General features: G+C 35.0%; 1 protein-coding gene across 1 annotated transcript; it reads right to left on the bottom strand.

The window, feature by feature from the left end:
- Positions 1 to 8,026: 8,026 nt before the first annotated feature.
- On the bottom strand, positions 8,027 to 20,668 carry LOC145634629 (protein DWD HYPERSENSITIVE TO UV-B 1-like). Its single transcript, XM_081686038.1, has 10 exons — positions 20,364 to 20,668; positions 19,936 to 20,002; positions 18,940 to 19,193; positions 16,511 to 17,108; positions 13,632 to 14,276; positions 12,061 to 12,501; positions 11,392 to 11,586; positions 10,778 to 10,834; positions 8,382 to 8,444; positions 8,027 to 8,304 (listed from the first exon to the last, which is right to left on the bottom strand). The coding sequence occupies exons 1-10, from the start codon at positions 20,387 to 20,389 to the stop codon at positions 8,221 to 8,223; spliced, it is 2,430 nt and encodes an 809-aa protein (XP_081542164.1). The 5' UTR covers positions 20,390 to 20,668; the 3' UTR covers positions 8,027 to 8,220.
- Positions 20,669 to 23,661: the final 2,993 nt, after the last annotated feature.

The following is a 23,661-nucleotide window of genomic DNA, read 5'->3' as shown; positions in this document are numbered from 1 at the left end:
AAAATGAGTTGTTTGTTATAATTAAAAATTAGGTTAAGAGTCTGTTCACATTTACTGAGCTGAGTTGAACTGAATTGAACTGAACTAAACTAAACTGAGTTGAAATGAATATTTTATGAGAGAGGGAAATTGGGAGATGAGCTGAACTGATGAACTGATTAGAGCTGAACTGAACTGAACTAATTGGAGCTGAACTGAAATGAACTGAAATTAAGTAAATCTGAACAAACCCTAAGTCCCGTGCCGTGCACGACATATTCTAATATTTATTATTAATTTTGCACTATATTTAATTGAAAAGAATTCAAAGTTATTTCTAACATTGATCTCATGTGTCTTTTATCCTTAGTTTTTATAGGAACTAGATTAAGTCTCGTGTCACGCACGGTTTTTACAAAATTTTATAACGAATATAATGTTTATTCAATCTACCAAAAAATAATCCTCGTATTTTTAAATGAAATTGAAAAGGGTTTGAATCTTAATTTATATCTAGAATTACATTCCGGATCAAAAAGTAAAAATATAAAATAATATTTTATAAAAAAAAAAAAAAAAAAGATACGGAAAATACGTGAATTTTTGTTTAGGAAGTGAATATTACAATTATATGAGTTAGTATTGAGGAAGTCACTATTGAGGAAGTCACTCACAATTATATAAAATGTTTTTTTTTTTCTTCTTCCCTTTTTTTTTTTTTTTTTTTTTTTTGTTTGTTTTTTGTTTTTTGTGAGTGTGTGTGAGGAAGTGAATTAAAAAAATAAAGAAAAACAGTTTTGGAGGTTGGTGTCTGTTTTAGTATTATGTTATTAATTACAATCCTTTTGTCCTATTGTAAATATATAGTAGAAGAAGTTTTCTAAAATATATATATATAGTTCTATCCTTTTGTACTAAGTAATAGAAAAAGATGATAAAAATAAGTTTTTTTTGTGCCTAATTCAATAGTTCTTGTCAAGTAAATGAAGATTATATTTTTAATAAAATGTCCTCAAAGATTGCATTTTTATAAGTAATTATATGTTGCCAAAGCACATACCTTAGTCGCATATTCATTTTTAGAATGCAAAAAATCATTACTTATTTTATACGCGCGTTAACTATGACAATTATTATTATTAAGGAAAAATGTAATCTAATAATTCCACCTTTAGTCGGTCTTCCATAAACAATCCCACATTTTGAAATTCTAGAAACAATCCCACCTTTGACCCTCATCTTCCACTAACAATCCCATTGACCTGCAACCTGTTAAATAGGTTATTTTTTATTATTATTATTTTTAACTATATTCCTTCTCAAGCCACCATTCCAACCACCATGGCCACCCCAACACTCACTCCTTACCGCCACCAAGCCACCACGAAACTCACCAACCACGCCGGAAAATCCAATAACCACCCCCAAAACCCAACCCCCACGGCCCCACCTCGAAAACTCCATCCACTGCCACGAAAAACCCCACCCATCCCCCTGAAACTCAATCCTCAGCCACGAAATACTCCACCCCAGCCACGAAATACTCCACTCCAGACCCCAAAAAACGTCACCCATCGTCTCCGATCCAATTCGATTTTTGGTTTGAAATTAAACGCAAATTATGATTTCAATCATCTGAAAAATTGAATTGAAAGGGAATGAATTGATGAATTCAGAGGAGAGGGAAACATGCCAAAGAGAAGAGAGAAAGAGCAGGAGAAGGAGAAAGAGGGGTTCTGGTGTGCGATATGGGCTGCGAATTGGGTTGGGTTTTTGGGGAAGCTAGGCGGCTGCAGGTGCTGATTTCGGGCTTCAAGGGTTGGGTTCCGGCGCCTTGGAGGGGTAGGTTGGGTTGCCGGGGAAAGCAAGGGTGGGGATGGGAAGGGGATGCGGTGGCGGGATGGGGAAGGGATACGGTGGCTGGGTCTGGGGGTCTTGTTTTTTTTTTTTTATTAGTTTGGTTTTTTTTTAAAAAAAAAAAAAAAAAATTAGATTAAACCTATTAAAACCTGACACGTGCCTTATAAGTTATAACCTATGAAAACCGGTTATCAAAACAATCCAACCAGTAATGGATTGTTAATGGAAGATGGGAGTCTAAGGTGAGATTGTTTCTGGAATTTCAAAAGGTGGGATTGTTTATAGAAGACCGACTAAAGGTGAGATTATTAGATTACATTTTTCCTTATTATTATGTACGAGTAATAATTTCCTAAATGAAAGCTTTAAAAAAAATAAAATAAAATAAAAACACACTAGAAATTGAGACGTGTCATTGTTGATGTGTCTTTTAGTATATAGTTATTGATTGATTAATACTTTTTAAAAATAAAAAATAAAAATAAAAAAAAAAAAAAAAAAATTCTACCCCATTTTAGCCTTTTGTGCTAAGTGAAATCACACACACAAAACTAAATGATACTTTAACGTTTAATGTGAGAGCTCTATCAAGACCATGTGATTCTACAACTTTTAATTTGTTATACATACAACCTTATTACGTAACATACAATTGATTTCATATTATCTTTCAATTTTATTAAAATTAGCTCTCTTGTAAAGTCATCCATTTAATCTAACTCAAAAAGGAATAGTGTGAGATAATGAGTGAAGCTGAATGATTAATACTTTTTTTTTTTTTTTTTTTTTTGAATAGAAATGATTCATACTATTTAGTAACAAGACAACCAGCTAATAAAAGATTATAAGTTCACGAATAGTAGAAGTTCATACAATTAATGTAAAATTAATAATCAAGATTTGAGGCAGGTTGAACTTAAAAAAAGGGGGACACTCTCCAATCTTTACAAAGACATAGCATTCCCCTAGAGTTCGGACACGTCTACCATTCTAGAAGACATTGCTCTATCTACGGATTTTGATTTGACTCTCTAATAATAATAACACGATCATAAACCAATCTATAACGAACATAAACACCAATGAAGCAAGAATATGTAATATGTAAGTAGAGAACAAAGACAAAGCATACCTGATTGAGCATGGATAGGTTCCACTAAAAAGGAAGCCATAATGAGAGAGATAAGAAGCAAGGTCACATACAAAAGCCTCATTTTCCACAAATTCTTAATTTCAAAGTTCTATTATTAAGTGAGAAACTAAGTAACAAAAAAAAAAAAGGTAGTGAACTCTAGTTTAATTAGCTTGTTTGGCTAATAGTGTGGATAAAAGGCTATAAGCTCAAGTTATATAAGTGACCTTATTATATAATGACGGGGTGATAATAGAGTGCGAGACAATGCATGAAAAAAAGTAGGGAAGAGTTTGTTATATGATACAAAGTATGTAGGGAAGAGTTTGTCCAAGGTTCATAAGCGTGAGGTGCTTTCTAGTACATTCATCAACCATAATTTATGAACTATGATGCGTAGATTGGTATGCATTTTTTTTTCCTCTTCGGCTTTATACACAGATTCAGTGAACCATACATTGGTACGCATAAATCTACACTAGGATATAATTATGCTCTCTATAATTTACTCCAATTTAAAATAATTGAAATCGATTAAGACTTGACTCACTTTTTTTTTTTTTTTTTTTTACAAAGACTTGACTTGACTCTCTTAATAAAACTCATACTTTATATTTTATATAGATTTGGGGTTTGAATTGAATTATACTAGGTGAAGGTGTTTAAGGGTCGGATACATGATACCATTACTAGTTTACTACCCCCTACTTCCAAGTGTATGGCCTGTATATACGTTGTCATACAATAAATATAAACTCTACTAAGCCTGTTCTCATACGTTGAAATTCAGTTCAGCTCCGCTCCTAATTTTCTTCTCTTATAAAATATTCAGTTCAGTTCATGTCAGCTCAACTCAGCTCAGTTCAGCTGAGTTGAGTTCAATCAATGAGAACAGGCCCTAAGTTGCTCATGGAATCCAACTAAACAACCTCATAAGCACTCCTAAATGATTTAAATTGAACCAATACAATTGGTATGACTTGGTGTTAATTTCTAGTGTGGCGGGAGTCATTTAAGTCAATTTTTAAACAATGTCCAAGTAAAAGCAAAGTACATTTACTACACTGTATATTTTATAACTGACAAAAAGCAGTCAAATTCTGTTATCCTTGGTAAATACTAGTATATACTACGGGATTATTTTGATTTACTGAACTGAACTAAACTTATTGGAGTTGAACTGAACTGAAATTAATATTTTATAAGAGAAGGAAATTAAGAACTGAACTGAACTTATTGAAGTTGAACTGAATTAAAAATAAGTTAAAAAAAAACAGGCCCTACGTACATACATAAATTAGTTCATGAACTTGCAGGCTTGCAGCACTTAAATATTTTAACAAGGCAATATGAATCTTATTCAAAAAATCGAGCCAATACAATCTAGGAAAACAAATACTACGTAGTTTTTTCATTCAATATTTTGGATCAAATACTTGACCATTTCAGGGGATCATATTGAATTGCATTTAAAATATTTGGACTAAAGATTATATACTACCTTCGATTTTTTTTAGTTTTAACTTTAAAATATTTTATTTCTCTCAAATAAATAAATAATACCCCAAAGTTACAATTAAAAAAAATCGGAGGCACTATTTAATTTATCCGTATTTGAAAATTTTACATCCAATTGTAAACGATCCGAAAATACTAAATATCTCAAATTAAAAATCCGATTTGCCCAGCAAGACCGATTCACCATTACCACAATTCATTGCCGACAACTAAACAAAACAAGCCATTTGTTTTATGACCCCTTGTAGAGTTAAAGTCAATCCAACAATAGAGCATGCTAGCAAATAACATCTATTCCAGTGACTTCTACTTGAAAATATGAGTTGGCCACTACACAAAAGTTGCATACAAATATGATAATCTCAACGAATTCTCGTGAAAAAGAAGCTAAAATTAAAGGGGAATATGAACGCGGAAAACTGTTGAGAATTCACGTAGAAGTTTCTGGACTGTATGAAAGATGTCTTTTACAGGAGCTACGTTGAATTTGCATCTGTTCTTTAAGGATAACAAGTGACTAACCAAAAGTCTCACATGTTCACATGAATGATAAATTACAAAATGTAATGGAGTTTATATGAAACTTTGTAAAGAAAGACTAATGTTAATGGCTATAAAGCCTATAATAATACACCAAATTAAGCGTAGCCATACAGTAAAAATCACATTTAAAAACTTCTAACTTTGATTGAGGGTTCAACCCCCACTAGAGATACTTTGACGGTAAGGATTCCTTATTCATCACCCCCACTCTCTACGTGTCTAATTGTCACAGCGTAATTTTTCGCACTGCGCGGCACTAAGAAACTCCCTTAGTCAGCCTAACTTTAAAGCCTACGAGGTTAGAATACCCTCGTGAATTTTACGCAGAAGCAATACTTAAACTTAAACAATATAACCAAGCACCCAATATTAAACCGAAAGGCAACCATATATTTTATTGATGATCAGACAAAGATACAAGTGTTTGCATAATGAATAGATTATGACTGAATGAATAAGAATACGAATGAATGCCTTGGTCAACCCCCAAGGTCCTCTATTTATAGACAAATGGGAGGACAACCCCCTCCCTTGGGCAAACAGACACGAGGCATGTATGCCAAGTGGCATCCATGCGACGTCTACATTTGGCTAAACTAATGAACGGATAAACATAACCCACATAAGCCTAACCGTCCTTATCCATAGCATAGCCGCATTGCGCCTCCTCGAAGCGTCGCACCTGTTCGCACCAAAAGCAACCCTGCACTCACACTTGTTAACCGTCAGCCATGCCACCATAGGCATCTCACCAACTGACGCATCCCTTGGTGGCCAACATTGACCCATCAAGAATAACTACCTTGGCGTGTGCCCAACACACGCATCAATGAATAGGCACCAAGTGGTCTGACCACACAACCGTTACTTGTGCATGCTCAACCAACACACTATTTCGCCAAGCATTACGTCGCTCCTCAAGCAACGCATCCCTTCGCAACCATCGCGTTGCTACCCCAAGCAACACACCACTTCGCCAATCGATGTGCTGCTTCGCAAGCATCACGTTGCTTGGCAAGCATCGTGTCTCTTCGCTCGCTATCAGTGCTTCGCCCAAGCATCGCAACACTTCCCAAGTGTCGCGTCGCTTCGCACCACAATCGAACCCCAAGCGACACTTCGCACAAGCGCGCACCATAGCGCAATAATGTCCAACAGACAATGATCAACCATATGACTTAGTACAAGTACCATAACATGTACTATGAAGATAGTGTCGTTTCACACACAAACCGTAGTTTTAAGCCAAGCACATATGCGTGCCATGGCACCATAGCCTACGCACCGCATAGCCCCAACCTAAGTCACGCATCCAATCGCACTAAGTATCAAGCCGACAACCGTGCCAAGATCTAGCATGCCCCATACCATGCTAGCACCATACCCCATTGCCCAAGCCAAGGAGACACCTATGGCCGCACCCAGCCATAGGAGGCACTCACCCCCTATAGAGCTTTATTTTGTTCTAGGCTTCAAATACTAGTGAACACTAGAATGACAGTAACACAATAATGGGACATTTGGCCCATCCAATGGAACCAAAGATAGCCTGTAGGTACTTAGTTAAATAACATACCATATATATAAGACTACAAACTTACAAACGACACAATTAACTACATCATAGAGTTAACAATACTATTTACAAGCGCACCCGCGCATCATGCCCATGTACGATTATTTAGGGTCTTACACTAATCCACTAACCCAAGCCAAGTTAGCAAACGAGGAGTTTGGCTAGGCAGGGCAATTCTCCTAACTATAAAAATTGCTATCATAATTTGTCTTCATACGGTATTATTGGCCCGTTGCTTAGTTGCTTTAATGGTGACGTAAAATTTAATTATGATCACTCAAATTTGGTTTTCAACGTTTCTTTCATTTTTTTTTTTTTTTTTTTTGACAAATGCTTATAGAAAATTAAACAACACAAAATTTTAGAAGCTATAACTTTTGCTAGAGTGTGCGATTAGACCGTCTATCTTTCCACTTTGTGAATAACTGAATACTGCACCACTTAAACCTAGTACTCAGTAAGCGAACTTGTTGTACACTCTAGATGTGAATAATATCCATAGAATGACATAGCTAAAGTAGAAGCACCAGATTTGTCGAGCCCGTTAAAATGGTTACTAATTGAATTAGTTTCTCAACATCCCATTTTAACCCATTTGATACATGCATTTATCTATGTCTGTAAAGACAAAACTGCTAACCCGTTGGAACCACCACCGAAAGTGTTATTATCTAAAAAAGATGGAGACTGAATTTCGGACACTATCCCATGCCTGCCCTTTTTGTAACTGCATTCCAAGAGCCGTCAACAAGGACAATCATTAGCGTACTTCCGTAAGCCCATCTTGTAGGTTAGTTCTATGAAACCCCGATGGATGATCCTATTCTCCTTTCTGGAGGGTGTAAACAATGTAGATTATCCTAATCACTACTATCCTATTCTCCCTCTGGAGGATGTAAATAATAATGTAGATTATCCTGAACACCATTTGAGAAAATACTTTGTTGGCTGAGCCCTACTGAGACTACACCATGGACAGTCCCAGCCATAGTTACATTTCCTCTAAACACACCATTTTTACGTGCTAACCATAGTTCCCAAAGAGTCGCAACAAAGAAGATAGATCTATCACTAATCCTTCCATCCAATTGTGAAACAATTGGATTTAGTGGTTTAGCCCATCCACTAAGATTGATCAGCATTAAATTCTGCATGGATATCAGTATACTACCCCTTTATATATCTCGAGCAGTTGGACAAAGCTTAAAGATGTTTTTAAGGTCTTCATCCGAGCTTTTGCATAGATCATAAATAATATTGAGCATTGATCACAAGTAATATTTGAGTAAAACTCCCCGTGATGCCAAATTTGCCTTAGTGGCAATACTAGAACATTCGTGGCTCATAGGTGGAGAGTGAAGAGGAGGTGAAATTGGGTGGTCGTGGAGTTTCTTTATTTTGTTATCTTACAAAAGCAGTTTCAGACAGTTAAAATATGACCTGAATTTCTGAAAGCAATCAGTATATAGTTAAGGCAGGTGCTTAGACCACTTTATTATGTACGGAGATATACCAGGTGGTGCTTTAATTAATTTAAAGTCAGCTATTTAACATTACAATTTATAAACAGAGATAACATTACAAGTGCCAGTGGAAAAACATACATGATACATCAGCCTCCCATACCAAAGGATGGAAGATAAGTCTCATCATCCGAGGGATCAGAGCTGCTGTCACTTGATGCCAGCAAGTTAACCTGTAAATCAAAACAGCAGTTTGGAAAATGTTGGTGGTAAGATGTTAAATATACGCAGAGAAGATGCAGAAATTTACCTTGATGATTTCAGAATTCGAGCTTGGGCGCATATAGGCTGCTAAAATGCTCATATTAAAATCCTAACACAATCACGAATGCAATTAGAATTACAGTCAAACCAACACAGCTATGTTGAGCTGGTTTTGTACACCAATGAGCTGATAAACAACAGAAGTACATCAATGCAACAAGATTTATGAGATGTTGATAATACAAGCCAAAAGTGGCTAAACTTGTGAACTCCTGAATTTTGACTCAACAAGTTCATTTTATCTAGAATCTGCTACATCTCTATAGTATAAGCCCAATTTGTACGGAGCAGCTCTTATAGTCACTAGTTCACCAAGGTAAAAAGAACCGGGGTATAATAAGAAATTCACAAAAGATACTAGTATGATTTTTAATCATTATAATTTTATATTTAAAAATATAATCGTGGGTTCATCAACGTGAATGCTCGACCTACATGGCATCATATTTTGGGCAATAAAAAGCTCTCGAGAATATAAACTAAAAGCTACCAGAGCTTTGATGAAAATCAAATCTTGCATATTTCATGCTTGCTTGCTTAAAAGCCTTAACCTCATATGGTTGGGCCGGTCGGCTACATGAACCAACACAAAGACTTCCTAGGAGGCCACCCATACTCTCAATCATTGTGGCTCAAGTCATGTAATGTGACAAAGTTTTACACCGGCTGTCACTGGCCTACAGTAACCCTCCTACTTTATCCAAGAAGGGAAATAATAATCAAAACAAGAAGTTCAAGTTTAAACCATTAGTCTTCAATACGGGAATTAGAGAGTTATGCATCCTCCTAATTTTAAAACTGCCCAACTAAATATCCTTTTGAGCATAGTGTTTTTTTTTTTTTAGTAAAGAGAAAATAGAAAGAGATACATCTGAGAAGAGGTAAGCTCATAGAGTTTCAACCGAAATAGGGGAGAGCAAGACTGGGTGAGAGACAGACAGAAACAATGAAAGAGAATGACGATATTATACCTGTACACTGTCACAGTAGCAGAGGACAGAGGAGCTAAGGGTATCCAAAGTTTAACGCTTCATACACAAAATCTTCCACTTAATAGCCTTCTAAATAAGATATGTAGCTAACGGAAATGCTTTTTATTAATGGCGACATAAAGACTGACAAGTGAAGAAAATGAAAATATCAACCAACCAACAATTCTTGTCTTGGGAATAAGTAAATTCCCAAAGGCTACAACTTCCCTTCAAAAGGAAATTTTTTAATATCAAAATCACAAGAGTGAAAGTATTAGGCTACAACTGTAAATGTGTGGCTAGCTGGACTTGATCCTCAAAAAGGTGTGTATGCCTAATGGACCTGCATCATTCTGAGATGATGTTCAATTGCTTATGGCATTTTTGCAAAAAGTAAAACACTAATATTACTATAACATATGTTGTTCCATAAAGCCATCGTGGCCTGCTTCCTGGCCATCTCCATCACATCAGTAATACATGTGCTAATTGAATAGGCTTAATAATTCCTAGCAAATCTTCCTTCCCAATCTTCTCAAATTTTGAAAGATTTCATTTAAGAAGGATGAAAGACATATCTTATAATTCTTCCCCCTCCCCCTTCTACAGCCCAATCAAATTGTTATCCAAACAGGATTTTGGTGCCAACTCAAGAACCTCACATCAGATTCATTAAATAAAAATAATACTCTTCAATCTAAAAACTAAACGTTATTCTACTAAGGGGTCGCCTGGGAGGAATAGGGGAGGAAAAAATACAAGAGTAATACTTCTGGAAATAAAAATGGGTTTGGCATTGGAGAAACATATAAAGAAGGTAAATAATTCCCCTCAAATGGGGGTAACTGTTACCTAGGCCCCCCCTAGAGTAACTTTTTCCTCCCCAAAAAATTTCCCAACCTACTACTCTCACGTGCCTCCCCTGCCTTCCTTCCCATCTCCCTCCTCTGGTCTTCTCTCCTATTCATCTTTTTCATCTCCATTTTTGCTTATAGCTTCTTCTATTCTCATCTCTAGATTCTCTCTCCTCTACTTCTAGTTGTTGCTTATTCTTGATCTCTTCTTCCAGAATTATTACAGCAGTATTGTTGCCAAACTATGGAAAATGAAATATTACCCCCTGTATTATTCCCTCGGTAAATTTAGCCCCCTTAAATATTATCCTCTTAATTATTACATTGAATCCAGGCATGCCCTAAGCAGTAGTAACACGCCTTTTCATTAAGATGGTGAAGATACACATTTTGCAGATAAATATACTAGTCATGAACATGTGATAATTTTACTATACCAATCTTCAAAGCAATAAAATATTTTTATTCAACATAAAAGACACTAAAAAGAATAATTATTTACTTTTTTTTGTAGAAAAGTAAGCAAAATTTCTGCCCATTTCATATAGAAGACTTACTCTAAAAGGATCGCCTCTCAAGGACTGCACAAACATTGAAGCACCAGATCCCTTACCCTGTAAGAACGTAAAAAAATATTAAGAATATTAAACCTTTTTAATAACATAGATAAATAAATAAAGAAGCCACTCACTGTTTCTGCAAGATTAGAATGCTTCCTATTGCTTTATAAAGGTGTTCAGTAAACACTAAACAAACATTCTTTAACTACTAAATTAAGATCACTGAACAGTTTTCAATTTCAACGCATATAAAAATAAATAAATAAATAAATAAAGTGCAAAAGAATCAGGATCAAACTACGACTAAATTCAATTTAACTGCCAATTGAAATAAAAAAACTAAACAAACATTCCTTGACTACTAAAATTAGACGTAGTTTTTACACTTGGACAATATTAATGCCACAAATTTATAACTATTAAGCTGATTTTAAAATTAAAGCTTCGTTCTGTCCACCTGAACTTCCCTTATCTGAACTTGTTAGAGCAGTGGAACTTAAATGAACATATATAAAAAATGTAACACAACACTGACAAGTGATTGTCCTAATCTATATTTCAAAGTAGTTTACAATATCACATGTATTGCTTTCTAGTTTAGAAACACTAACCTCCAAAGATATATCACGAAGCCTTCGTCCTGTTTGAGCGCAGCAAATACGAACAACGTTCTCATCACAGCTCCCACTTATAATATAGTCCCTTCCATTCAAGTAATATGAACGAGTATAATTTTGAGAACTTCCTGTTGAAGCTATATCAAAATCCAACAGGAGCCTTCCATCTATTGCTGAAAGCTGCTTAACCTGGACATACAAATTAGCATTATGAAATAATAACTATACAAGGATACAAGCTGAAGTTTATCAGTTTTCACTTTAAAAGATGTAGCATAGACACATGTCATCAACTCATGAACTCATCAAAGCAAATGTTTGGAGCATTTTTGTAGAGATATTCAAGTATTGTACAGACTACAGAGTATAAATTGGGACAGTGGGCATCAGTTTCTTAGCATTTTATTATTCTATCTATAACAAATTAGCAAAGGGAGCCTAAGAAACAAGAATAATTGGAAGCAAAATGACAATAATCATTTCTAGTAATCTTAGTGATTTAAGTAGTCAATAATGCAAAGGCGACTAGATGCCCAAAAGTAATCTCCCCCCACCATTACCCCTACCAATAAAAGCCAACAAAGATGGTGCAGCATCACATAAGAACTGAAAACTTGGCTGTAGCATGTAAAATAACAAGACGTTGTGGACCCTTCGAATTACCTCATTATCGACAGCTGATACAAGAAGATAAAGGTCATCTGGCGAAAAACAGACCATCACATTTCCGTGACCGCTTGTTGCTTTAAAACAAGGCTGAGATGGCCCTTGCCTTAGATCCCACATTTTGACATCTCGATCAAAGGATGAAGTAGCAAACACAGATGGAGAATGATTAGAGAACTTTACAACATTAATATGTTGTTGATGCATATCACCAAACATATTCAAGCATTTTCCAGTGTTGATGTCGTACAAGGCAACATTTTTTGAATAACCACTGGCAATAAATAAATCATCAGTTGCGTTGACATGAACAGAAGTAAGTTGATCAAAGTCATCAAAGGCAAAACCACTAGCAGTGAAATTTCTTCCTGTAACTGCTGCTTGCCAATGTTGGACATCATACAATCGCAATGAACCATTATCAGACCCCGCAATGATCTGATTAAAAAACAGAACAGAGACCAAATAAGGTTAAAAAAAAACATGTAATTAACAGCACGGCAGAAGATAGTGCACTAATATGAAGATAACATGATAGCTTAATGTTAATGCAATAATTTTGTTATAGATGAGAAAATCGGAAAACGGAATTCAAGAAGCAGGGCATTCTAAGGAAATTGATAGTTGATTCCACTCGATTGTAATTTGATGTAATTAAATCAATAAATGTTGGCTACAATCCCAGACCTTTAAGTCGCAAGCCATTCCCACTAAAATTTATAGCAAAATAAACACCAAGCAATTTTCTGCACAATTTCACTCCTACTGAAATCCTCTATACAAGGGCACATTCTGGCTCCCTTCCCTCTCTCACCCTCTAACAAACTTGCTGACTTCCTTTTCAAGATAATCTTAACCACTAAAATTCTAATACTAATAGTACCCCTCACCCTAGCCTAGTCTATTACAAATATGCAGCATCAACTTTTAATAACATAGTAACACAGCCAAAGAATAGGACAGAGGAGTTTATTGTATTACAATAGACAGGTAATTTCTTACAGGAGCACATAAAAGATTTCTTCTAATAAGTAAAATATGCGTGTATAATATATTATCTGAAGAATATTTTCTTTTTACGTATAAAAAAAATGGGAGTATGTTCTTGGAAGCTAGGATGATTTCTGAGAGAGAGAGAGAGAGAGAGCAGACTTTCATCAGCATTTTCCCTACAAGAATGATCATAGCATGAGGTATAAGCAAAGATTAGATAAAGCAACTGCATAGGCATGATCAGACATACTTCACTATAGTGAGTGTTATCCAGAATTCCAGATAGTAAAATACCAGGGTGTATATCTATCATAGTCCTGAAGAAAAGAAGGAAAAATACTAAAATACCATGGGGTAAGATCTAGTATTCCATGAAAACTTTAACTGTGAAACAGAGTGTTTACTTTTCAGAAAAAACTTGAAGAGAGTGCAAAATGAACACCAACAGTATGAATAAATGAAGTGAAGCAAACAAGTGCAAGTGATGAATAATGATATAAAAAGATTTAGAAGAAAAAAATTAAATACATCTATTAAAAATTAAGATAGTGCAGTTTATTACCAAAGTTATATACCTTTGAGGGGTACTTCTTGAGCCAACAAAGGCCTAAAACGCTATTCATTGCTCCCAAAGATGGTATGTAACTAAAGATCTTAGCATTCTCATGGTTCACAACAACAACTTCACCGTCAAGAGTTCCAAAGGCCATTAAGCCAGCATCAGATGGATGGTACTCGAATTGCCTGGGCCGGAAACTTTTATTTTCATCCCCAAAAACACAACCAGAAGTTGAAAGAGGATGCAACGAAGGCCATGCAGAAGCACCCACTCTAGCAGCACCAAGAGATCTACAATGATATTGAGGAGACCTCACATGCAAACAGGATGTCTTTTGTTTACCATTGGTTTCACGATTTTTTAAGATGCTAACAACACTTTCTTTTTCCTTTCTTCTGTAAGGCAAGTGCTCAAAACATTTCAAAATTCTGAACTTCGCACTTTCTTTGTCAGTATCATTTACAGGAAAATTATCTAGAACCTGCAGCTGAGGAAGTGATGCTATAATGTAATCCCTGTAATGTTTCTCAAAGCAGATTGGGGAAGGATGATGAGTCGAGTACTTTCGTTTCTTTGAGACATCTAATGATTGAGCTTGACTACTGTAAATACTACTTGCTGAGAAATCTCCATCATCAGTTAAAAGCATCCCCAAAGGAAACTGTTGTAATGATCATATTAGTCTCAAGTCAAATCATTCCATATTGCAAATACAACTAGAATCAAGGGAATTTTTAGAGAAAGCATATCTACATTCTTGCAGCACTCAAACAGGATAAGGAGAAAACATGCCAATAGCATTTTTTTCTAAAATATATTTTAAATTGCAATTCTAAAGTATGAATTACATATATTTGTTGACACTCAACTTCAGATCACATGGAGAAGAAGATTTAACAAGATCCTAGCAATTACGATAGTAACAGAAAACGAGACTGCCAGTGCCAATGCAGCCATTGCATAATCTAGGCTGCATTGCAAGTTGTAGATAACAGACCCTCCAACGCGACAACTATTAATCCAAGAGATTTTAATTGGCCTGTTATTTATTGAATCACACAAGGACTAGCCCCAGTTCCACAAACGTACTTCACTACTCTGTATAGGGTAAGGGTCAAAATGAGTGTTCCTACAGAAAACCTTCAAGGCTTCAACGACAAGACATAAACCAAACCAGATTGCTGGTGGTATACTTTGTTTCACAGTGTTAAGGTATATCATTTTAAAACCAGACAGCAACGGATATGATCCAAAAGGGAGAAAAGCAAAATTAGTAAGAGGATAAAAAAAAAAAGCACATAATATCCACAGCTCCAACTCCTTAATATCCACAACTTCAACTTCTTTATAGATTTCCGGAATGAAGTCTTTTAATTTCTTACTGCTAATGTAACTAATCAGCCACATTAATAAACAAAAATCATCGAACAAGAATATCTGAGTCCAGCCCAAATTTAGGCAGGTTCAGACTCCAAAATATAATAAATAGAAAGGATAATGGGTCAGGTGGATATGCTAAGATCATGTGCAATGGGTACTTCATAGGAGCTCTCCAATTGTCTCTCCAAGAAGAGAGAACATGGAGAGCTAGCTCTACCTGACCAATGTGCTTTTGGGTGTATCATAGGTGGCTCTCCATGGAGAGACTCATTCTGGACAGCTAGCTCTATCTCTCCAACTTTTTGTTAACTTGGGTGGATCTCCATGGAGAGACATTTTCCATCATTGGGTCATGATAGAATCTTGAAGAGAGAGAATGGTAGAGATAGAAAGAGACCCTTCGGAGAGTTATGTACCATTGATCATCCTCTAAATGGATGAGCAGATGTTCCAGATCCCACAAGAGCCTTCTACAGTTTGCAAAATTAAACAGTACGGAAAGCTTCGTATGCCAGTTTGTAATCTTTGTTAGACAGTGACGCTTAAGAGAATTTGGGTGGATACTTGTGGCTTGCTGATTTGATTGTGTGCTAAAATTTAATTATAAACTAAGTTGCAATAATTATTTATATCTCATAGAATGGGATGCTTTTAAAAAAGTACTTAAGGCTGCTACACATGATATTGTTTAAAGATATGTCACCGTCATAAAAGATAGAGCATCTAGAAGCAACCAAATTTGAAATTTGCAAAAGCACAAGATAGATATGCTAGGATCAATTCTCAACAATCGATTATCTTTGTCAGAAACAAATCTCTTATTACCCAAATTGAACTTCAGAAGAGAAGCCTTAGCTCACATGTACTACATTATCAAGACATCCAATATAGGTCAACAAGATAGATATTATCCTCACTGTAAGAAATTAATCCATTATGCATTACTTAAACAGGCCCAAAACTCTAGGTTTTAAGGGTTAAAATCATAGAACCTCTGCCAACATAATTTAATGATTAATCCATGATTATGTGTGACGAATCCTAACAAACCATCAGTACTCTTTATTTATAGCACATGCAGCAGACAAAGAAGACAGCAGAGGCCAAGCACACCTGATAATGGGTTGGTAGACAGCCGTTTTTAGTAGCTTTAGGTGAAGAAGATAAATTGTAGTAATTAAGTCATCATAGATCATACTAGGTAGCATTTTTGGGATTGGTGGATATGTTAAAAAGGACAGATTAGAGTAGAGAAAGGCAAGCAGAAAATTATAAACTGAGCCCTATAGAGTAGTAGCCTAAAGTCACTTGTATTACAGAGTTGTAGCCTAAAGTCACCTTGTTTGTAACCTTTTGACTCAATTATATTAATCAAACTTCCAATTTCTCTTTAATTTCTTGCCATAAACTGCTGTTGTACTTCAGATTGGCAAGCTCTTTAAATTAGGTAAATTTTGCATCAGCCCAATATAGGCAAACAACATATTGGCACATATAGTGTAAGTTGTCACTTACTGCATTGTTGATCAAAAGATCAAAGTTGTGGAGCGCATTGGACAAAGAATCGGGAAAACTAAGCTCTTCATAGTCATTTGGTGCATCAACTTCATAATCTTCTGAGAAATGTTCTCGTGGCCAGTGAGAATTTTCACTAAAACTTGGATCTTCAATTACAGATGTATCCTGAAGCATCTCTTCTGAGTATGAATGAGGTTGATTAAGAAGAAGACTGTGTCTTGAAGATGCTCTCACATATAAATCATCATAATATCCATTCCAATTATTATCTTGTGTTCTTTGAGCGGATGATTTAGGACAAGGACCCGTATTATTACAGCACAAGCAATTCTGAAAACGAAGTTCAGTTAGAGAAGGAAGCTTTGACAAAGCAGCCCCAGTTGTCCAAAGATTAGAAACTCTTGTTGCACACACTGAGAGGTGTTTCAAAATTGGCATACAAGAAAAACAATTTTCTTGGAAGCTAGTTAAGGAAGTATTAAAGTCAAGGTTAAGAGTTTGAAGTTGCAAAAAACTTCCTGTGACATTTAGTTGCCTGAGGTATGAAGATCTCAGGTTTAACTCTTTGCATGTCAACCCCCTTTTCAATAAATCCCTGCATGTGAAAGCCAGCAGTATCAGAATAGATGAAGAACATCAGATAATCTAAATATTATTATTATTATTACTACAAGGTAAGAAACACACACAATGCGTGTGATAGAAAATTAATTAGGCTATATTCTCATCTTTATTCTATAAAAAACGATAAATATTTGTTGGTGTAAATTTAAAAGTCGATGATATATATATATATATATATATATATATATATATATATATATATATATGGAATATCTTTTTATTGTTTTAAAAAAATTAAAGCCTTCGCAATCTATCAATTTGGCTTAAATTTGAACCTTTGAAACCAATTCCTGTGTAAAAGTACAAAAAAAATAAAATCTAATCAAGAGTAGTTTCCCAACAAAAAAAGAAAATTAAAAGCAATTTCAATTATTATAGGTAGCGGTTTTTTTTTTAAAAAAAAAAAAAAGGATGAGTGAGAGCAGTTATGATAAGGTAGTTACTTATAGTTTTTTTATAAAAAATAATTTTAATTTTTTATTTTAATTGTGAATAAAAGAGGTAATATTGAAAATTAAGAAGGGCAATTTGGGGATAATGAAATTTATCACCCAAAAAGCCCTTTCTCTTTATATATTACTATATGTATATGTGTGTGTGTATATATATATATATATATATAATCCAAATATTAGAACACTGCAGACCATCTAGATGCTCACATATATAAGCAATGTATAATCAAGGTGCACTAAAGCATTAATGCCATAAAAGTCCTGCTGTGCCTTTGAAGAGAGGCAACAACTAAAAAAACTTAAAAAGCGATCTACTCTAAATGACTAGTGCCTAGGCACACCAAAGGTGAGCTTTTTTATACACTTATCATAAGGAAGTAGTTACGTACAGCTCAATATCTATGTTAAAGATATCCTCGACAAGCTTTGACAATTAAGAGTTTTTCAAGCCCTCTACTGCAGCCTAATGACCAAAATGATGGTTTAGGAAAACAAAAATTGGCACAACTTTATGGGCCAAGATGGCTGGGGCATATAAAAGCTATACGATTGGGAAGGTTTATAGTGACTGGTGTAATCTATAATTAAGATTCCTGGTTGAAGAACAGCTTGTCCTTTATCGCTTAACGTTTCAGCTGTTAATAAACTACATTGTCTAATTAAAAAATACTTAAGAAAATTCAATCAACCTGAAAATTGCTGCATAGCAGCACATTTAGTCTAATGCAAAGCAACCTGAAGATCTCTCTTTATTTACAACATGTAATTAAATTGCAAAATAAGGTATCATTGGTGTTGTTAAGGACAAAAACTTTGCACATGAAGAAAATCATTCTGTAAGCCCTGACATTTTTCCTAAAAAATTTCTTCCTGAACTACACAATCAAATAACCTCAGAGGTTAGAACAATTAAAACTATTCAACACATCCTTGGAATAATGTTTGTTCCATTCAGTCTAGAAGGTAAGTACCCATAAAAAACCATTTAGCTTTGCCTTAAGATTTTTTGGAATAATACAACAAAGGTGGTACAATCATTGTAAAGATAGGGGCAAGGTGGACTTACTAGGTGTAAAAGCTTTTGGTAAGAATCAATCATATCCATCCTTGAAATCCTTTAACAACTCAACTTCCAGTAATATAAGTTATTGATGCAATCCTGCTAATGCTCCAAAATTCCTCTAAGTTATCAACTTTTAGTATCCTTATAGGTTTTCTATGGGGCACCGGAGCTTATAATAAGTAATTATTGAATAAAAAAAATCCAAAAATCAATGTCAAACTGAAGATAAATCATTGCGAATACAGACAGAACCAGCGTCACATGACTTGCAAGCTACCACATACCTTAAGAAACCCCTTTCAAGTGACGAATCATTCAATCGAACAGCACGAAGCTTCTTGTTCAATGCACGCAATAGAGACAATAGATAACCTCCATTCATGCAACATAAGGTTTTGTTATAGATATCAACCTCATAAATGAGAGAGTCATCAATGTCCATGAACAGCTCATAAAGAGGAAGAAAATCACAATCCTTCAGATGGTCCAAGGAAAACTCGAGAATACATGTCTCATTTTGGAAACTCTTCATACTACCCTGCAAGAAAGTAGATAGAGGATTACAAATAAGTCGCGGGAGGGGGGGGGGGGCATTGAAAGCACAGTAGAGGAAAAAAAAAAACACAAGAAAGCACTCCGTCTCCAAGCACCAAGAGGCAAGTCACGGAATTACGAGTGCCTATTAATCGGGCACTCCAACCAATTCGCTTCAACTTATATCAAAGACCAGGGCACTCAACTTACTTTTGAGAGGGCACACAAACTTAGGAAACCATACATTTATGTCAAATATTATCTTATTTATTGATCTTAGCTTAGCACTAGTTATATAGAGATAGAAGTTTTAAAAACCTTGCTTGATAAAGATTTCTTCATGATGCACTATTAATTTCTTAACCGTAGCTTAGTGTTAATCTAGTGTACTTAGCTTATATGATTTATTTTAGACACATTATTATCTCCACATATTTGTTCAACTCCGAAAACAAAAACAAAAAACATTAAGGGATGAAGTATTTTTATATGGAAAAAGGCAAAATAAAGAACTCAATCTCCAATTACAACATTGTGGCTCAAACAATATGATACTCATACTACATACATACTACATATGAAATAGATAGTTGTTGGATAGGTTACCGAGTTTTACAGCAAATTTGCGGAATTAAAACGTCAATAGCGTTAAAATGAGCTAAAGAGAGCTCATTCACGTTTGTGAAAAGCGAAATTCGCACACAAAGTAGGATAAATTCATAATCAGTAGAGCAAAAGAGCTATACCATAAAGAGTGATGAGTTTATGCTTTTGTATGGTATGATTCCATGCCTCTTACAAGCGTCAATATACCTGTTATCAAAATAACAACATAATTAAGAAACTAACATATTAAGGTTTCACACATTAACAACAACAACAACAAATATAAAAGCAACCATTTTCTTTAAAGTTGCAAAGATTGAACATAATTTTCAAGCTGGAAAACATATTTAGTCAAATTTTTGGGAATTGGACTTATTTTGATGTGGAAAATAATGCATTAGTCTGGAAAAATAAAATTATGAAATTGAAATTAGATGAAAATAAAAATTAGCAAAATCAACTATACTAGCCAAATATAAAATTAAAGGCAAATTAAAGTGAATTAAGACAAAAATCAATTGAAAGAAAAAAAAAATTCAGAAGATGAATATAGATAAGGAAATCAAACCTTTGGTGTAAGGTTTTGCAATCCATTTGATTATCAGCAGCGTAAATTGTTGCGACTTAGTGGAGTGAGAAATTCGCAAAATATTGAGAAATTAGGAATTTGGAGATTGCAGTTGAAGATTGCAACAATTTTGAATGTATTACTGCAACGAAATTTCGAATTTTAATGGGGGTAATTTAGCGCTTTCTGCTGGCACTTAGCAGTTGACGCTCTTGGTATAGTGTTTGATTGTTTTTGCCTTTTTGGTTTAGACACTTTAGAGCAGAAGACGAATCAATGAATCATCTATTCACTAATGTAAAAGTTGTAAACCGCACCAACGGGCCAAAGAGGTGACAAATTGACAATTGATCGAGCTGAGCTATGAGATGCTCAAGCTAGGTCATAAGATGATTTAGACATTCATCAAATTCAAGCCGAGTCACAAGCTTTGTTGAGCTTAAAATTTCAAGTTCTATATCATAAAATTTAGGAAAATTTGTCGGAAAAAATCTTTTTAAAACACCATTTTGTGAAAATAATAATAATAATAATAATAATAATAATAATAATAATAATAATAATAATAATAATAATAATAATAATAATAAAAAGTTTTTTGGTTAAAAAAAAGCCACCACGTTCATTTTTTTTTTGTGAGAGGAAACTCATTTCCTCAACCACCAACCAACCACCCTTCCTCTTCTTCCTCCCTTGGAAACAACCCCCTCACCAACTGGACCCGCCGCCAGATCCCTCCACCTTTGGCGACCTGCCTCCACTGCCTGTTGATCCTCCCTTTCCCCTTATCCCCGTGGGCGACCACTACCTCCCTTCGAATTTCTGGCCCTTATATACTTAAACATGCTCAAATCAAGTTCAAATCAATTGAAATTTGCTTCTAAAACACCTTTTAGGGTTTTTCAAAATCAAGAAGGTGGTTTGTCGCCGGCGGTGATTAGAGGGAATGGAAGGGTCGTCCGGCGGTGGAGAAGGTCGCTAGAGGTGGGGGATCTGGGTAGCGGGTCCGATAGGGGAGGGGATTGCTGCCAAGGAGGGCCAAGGAGGAAGGGGAGGGCGAACACTACAAGAAAATAACTTTTTCGTAGCGATTATTTTAACCTTTAGTATCGATTGTAATTGCGAAAAACTACATCCAATCGTGGTGATTATTGTAGCGATTACAATCGCTATAAATGTTTAACTCATTTTCTTAAAATAAAAACATGTGTATGATCTTCACAAGATTCGAACATGCAACCTCAAACTCTTATGTTAAATGTTTCACCAATAAGCTATGACATATTTTATGTATTCTTTGTCAAACAATATTTATATATCTAGTGTTGAAAAGGCTTTTCGTATCGATTTTTAGGATTTAGTGGCGATTGTAAATGTTACGATTTCTCAAAATTATAAATGTGTAAAAATAGTGTTGATATGTATTATTATGTTTTCCGTATCGATTTTATATGGGAAAACCATGGCGATTGTAAAAATGATACGACATCCTTAATTATTTCACAAACATACTTGCATATTGTAGCGAATGTACAATCTCTATGAAAAGAGATTTTTCTTGTAGTGGAAAGGGAGGAGGAAGGAGGTTTAAGGGGAGGAGGAAAGGGAGGGGGTGGTGGTTTTTAATCTATATAAATTTAATCTAATTATTTAGGGTTCGTTTGGAATTGTTGTGGTTTTCTGTTTTTTGGTTTTTTGTTGTATAAAAGTATATGATATGTGTCACATAATTAATAAAAAAATTATTTAAACTTATTAAAATCATAATAATTTTGAAAACTGACAACAAAAAAGTGGAAACACCTTTTTCTTGTTCCCTGTTTTTGGTTTTTAGTTTTAAAAAAAAAACAGGAAACTAAAAACCAAAAATGATACTAAACAAGCCCTTAGTAATTTGGTGGGTTAGAGGTTAGTTAGAAAAATGAGAAGAAATTAGAGTCTAATTGAGTTAATCTATACTTTATACTTTAGTATTTAAAAACACAAACCATAATTTTTCATATGATACATGTCATCACAAGTCACTCACTACCACATATGACACATTCCATCATAATAAAATAAAGTTGAACCAATTAATATACATGACATAAACATATGAATTGAATTATATAAAAACTGTCTTTTCAACTAATAGACTTAAAATATAACTTAAACTAATATGTCATTTCATATCCTACAATCTTCATGTATATATACTTATCTAAATTCCTTTATCTTTTTCCACAGTTCTATCCTCATTCCTTTTTTTTCCTTTTAAGTCTTAGCAATGAAACAATTACTTCGTATTTCATATCAAAAGTTTCAACTATTGATAAACATACCTACATATGAAATAACCTAGATAAGAACCCGTTCATCGAACGGGCCAAAAGGCCAGTTAGAGTGTAATTAAGGAAGTAGGTTTCCTCTCTCAAAAAAAAAAAAATGATCGTGGTGGTTTTTTTAACATAAAAGCTTTAAAAAGGTTTTTTTTCGCAAAATGATGCTTTTAAAAGGTTTTTTTAAAACAAATTTTTCTAAAATTTACGAGTATAACTTGATTTAGGCCCTATTCTGATCACCTTAAAAAATAGGATTTTTTTGAAAATAACACCACAAATTTTACAAAAAATGGATTATAACACCACATAATCTCAAACTTTGATTATAACACCACAAAAAAATCCAAAAATTGGATTTCACCACCTTCTAACTGAATTTTGGATGAAATCCGTTAGTGGGACCCAAGATAGACACGTGGCAATAACACATTGGTTTAAAAAATAAAGGTAAAAATATTTTTAAAAAAAAAAGAAAAAAAAGAAAAATACCCTATAACCCTAACCTAACCACTAGCCCACCACCGGCGGCCGCGACTCCACCGCCGGAGACTCCTACTGACGCCGGCAACCCTTCCTTCACCGGCGAAATCACCGCCCATCATCCCCACCCACCATAGCCCCCCTCCCCCCGCGCAAATCCAACCAATCAATCCGTGCAAACCCTTACCACGAACCACCGAAACCCACCCATGTCGTCGCCTCACCGCAAAATCGACCCAGCTGGGGCTTCGAAAGTGGTTTTCGACCGGTTTGAAGATGAAGCGGAAGTACAAGGGTGGTTTTTCGTGGAGGAAGCGATGTGGCTAGGAGGTTTCGGCTGGGTTGGTTTAGGTTTCGGATGACGGTGGTTCGGCGACGGTGTGGGCTGGGGTTTCGACTAGTTTAGGTTGGGGTTTCGATGGTGTCGTGACGGTATCGAAGGTTTTGGGGCAGGGTATGGTGACGACGGTGGTTCAGCGACGGTCTCGGAGCTT

The sequence above is a fragment of the Chenopodium album genome, chromosome 6 (assembly GCF_948465745.1).
Source record: "Chenopodium album chromosome 6, dcCheAlbu1.1, whole genome shotgun sequence".
In the NCBI taxonomy this organism is placed as follows: Eukaryota; Viridiplantae; Streptophyta; class Magnoliopsida; order Caryophyllales; family Amaranthaceae; genus Chenopodium; species Chenopodium album.
Note: the sequence above shows the minus strand (reverse complement) of the source record. Positions and strands in the feature narration are given on the sequence as shown.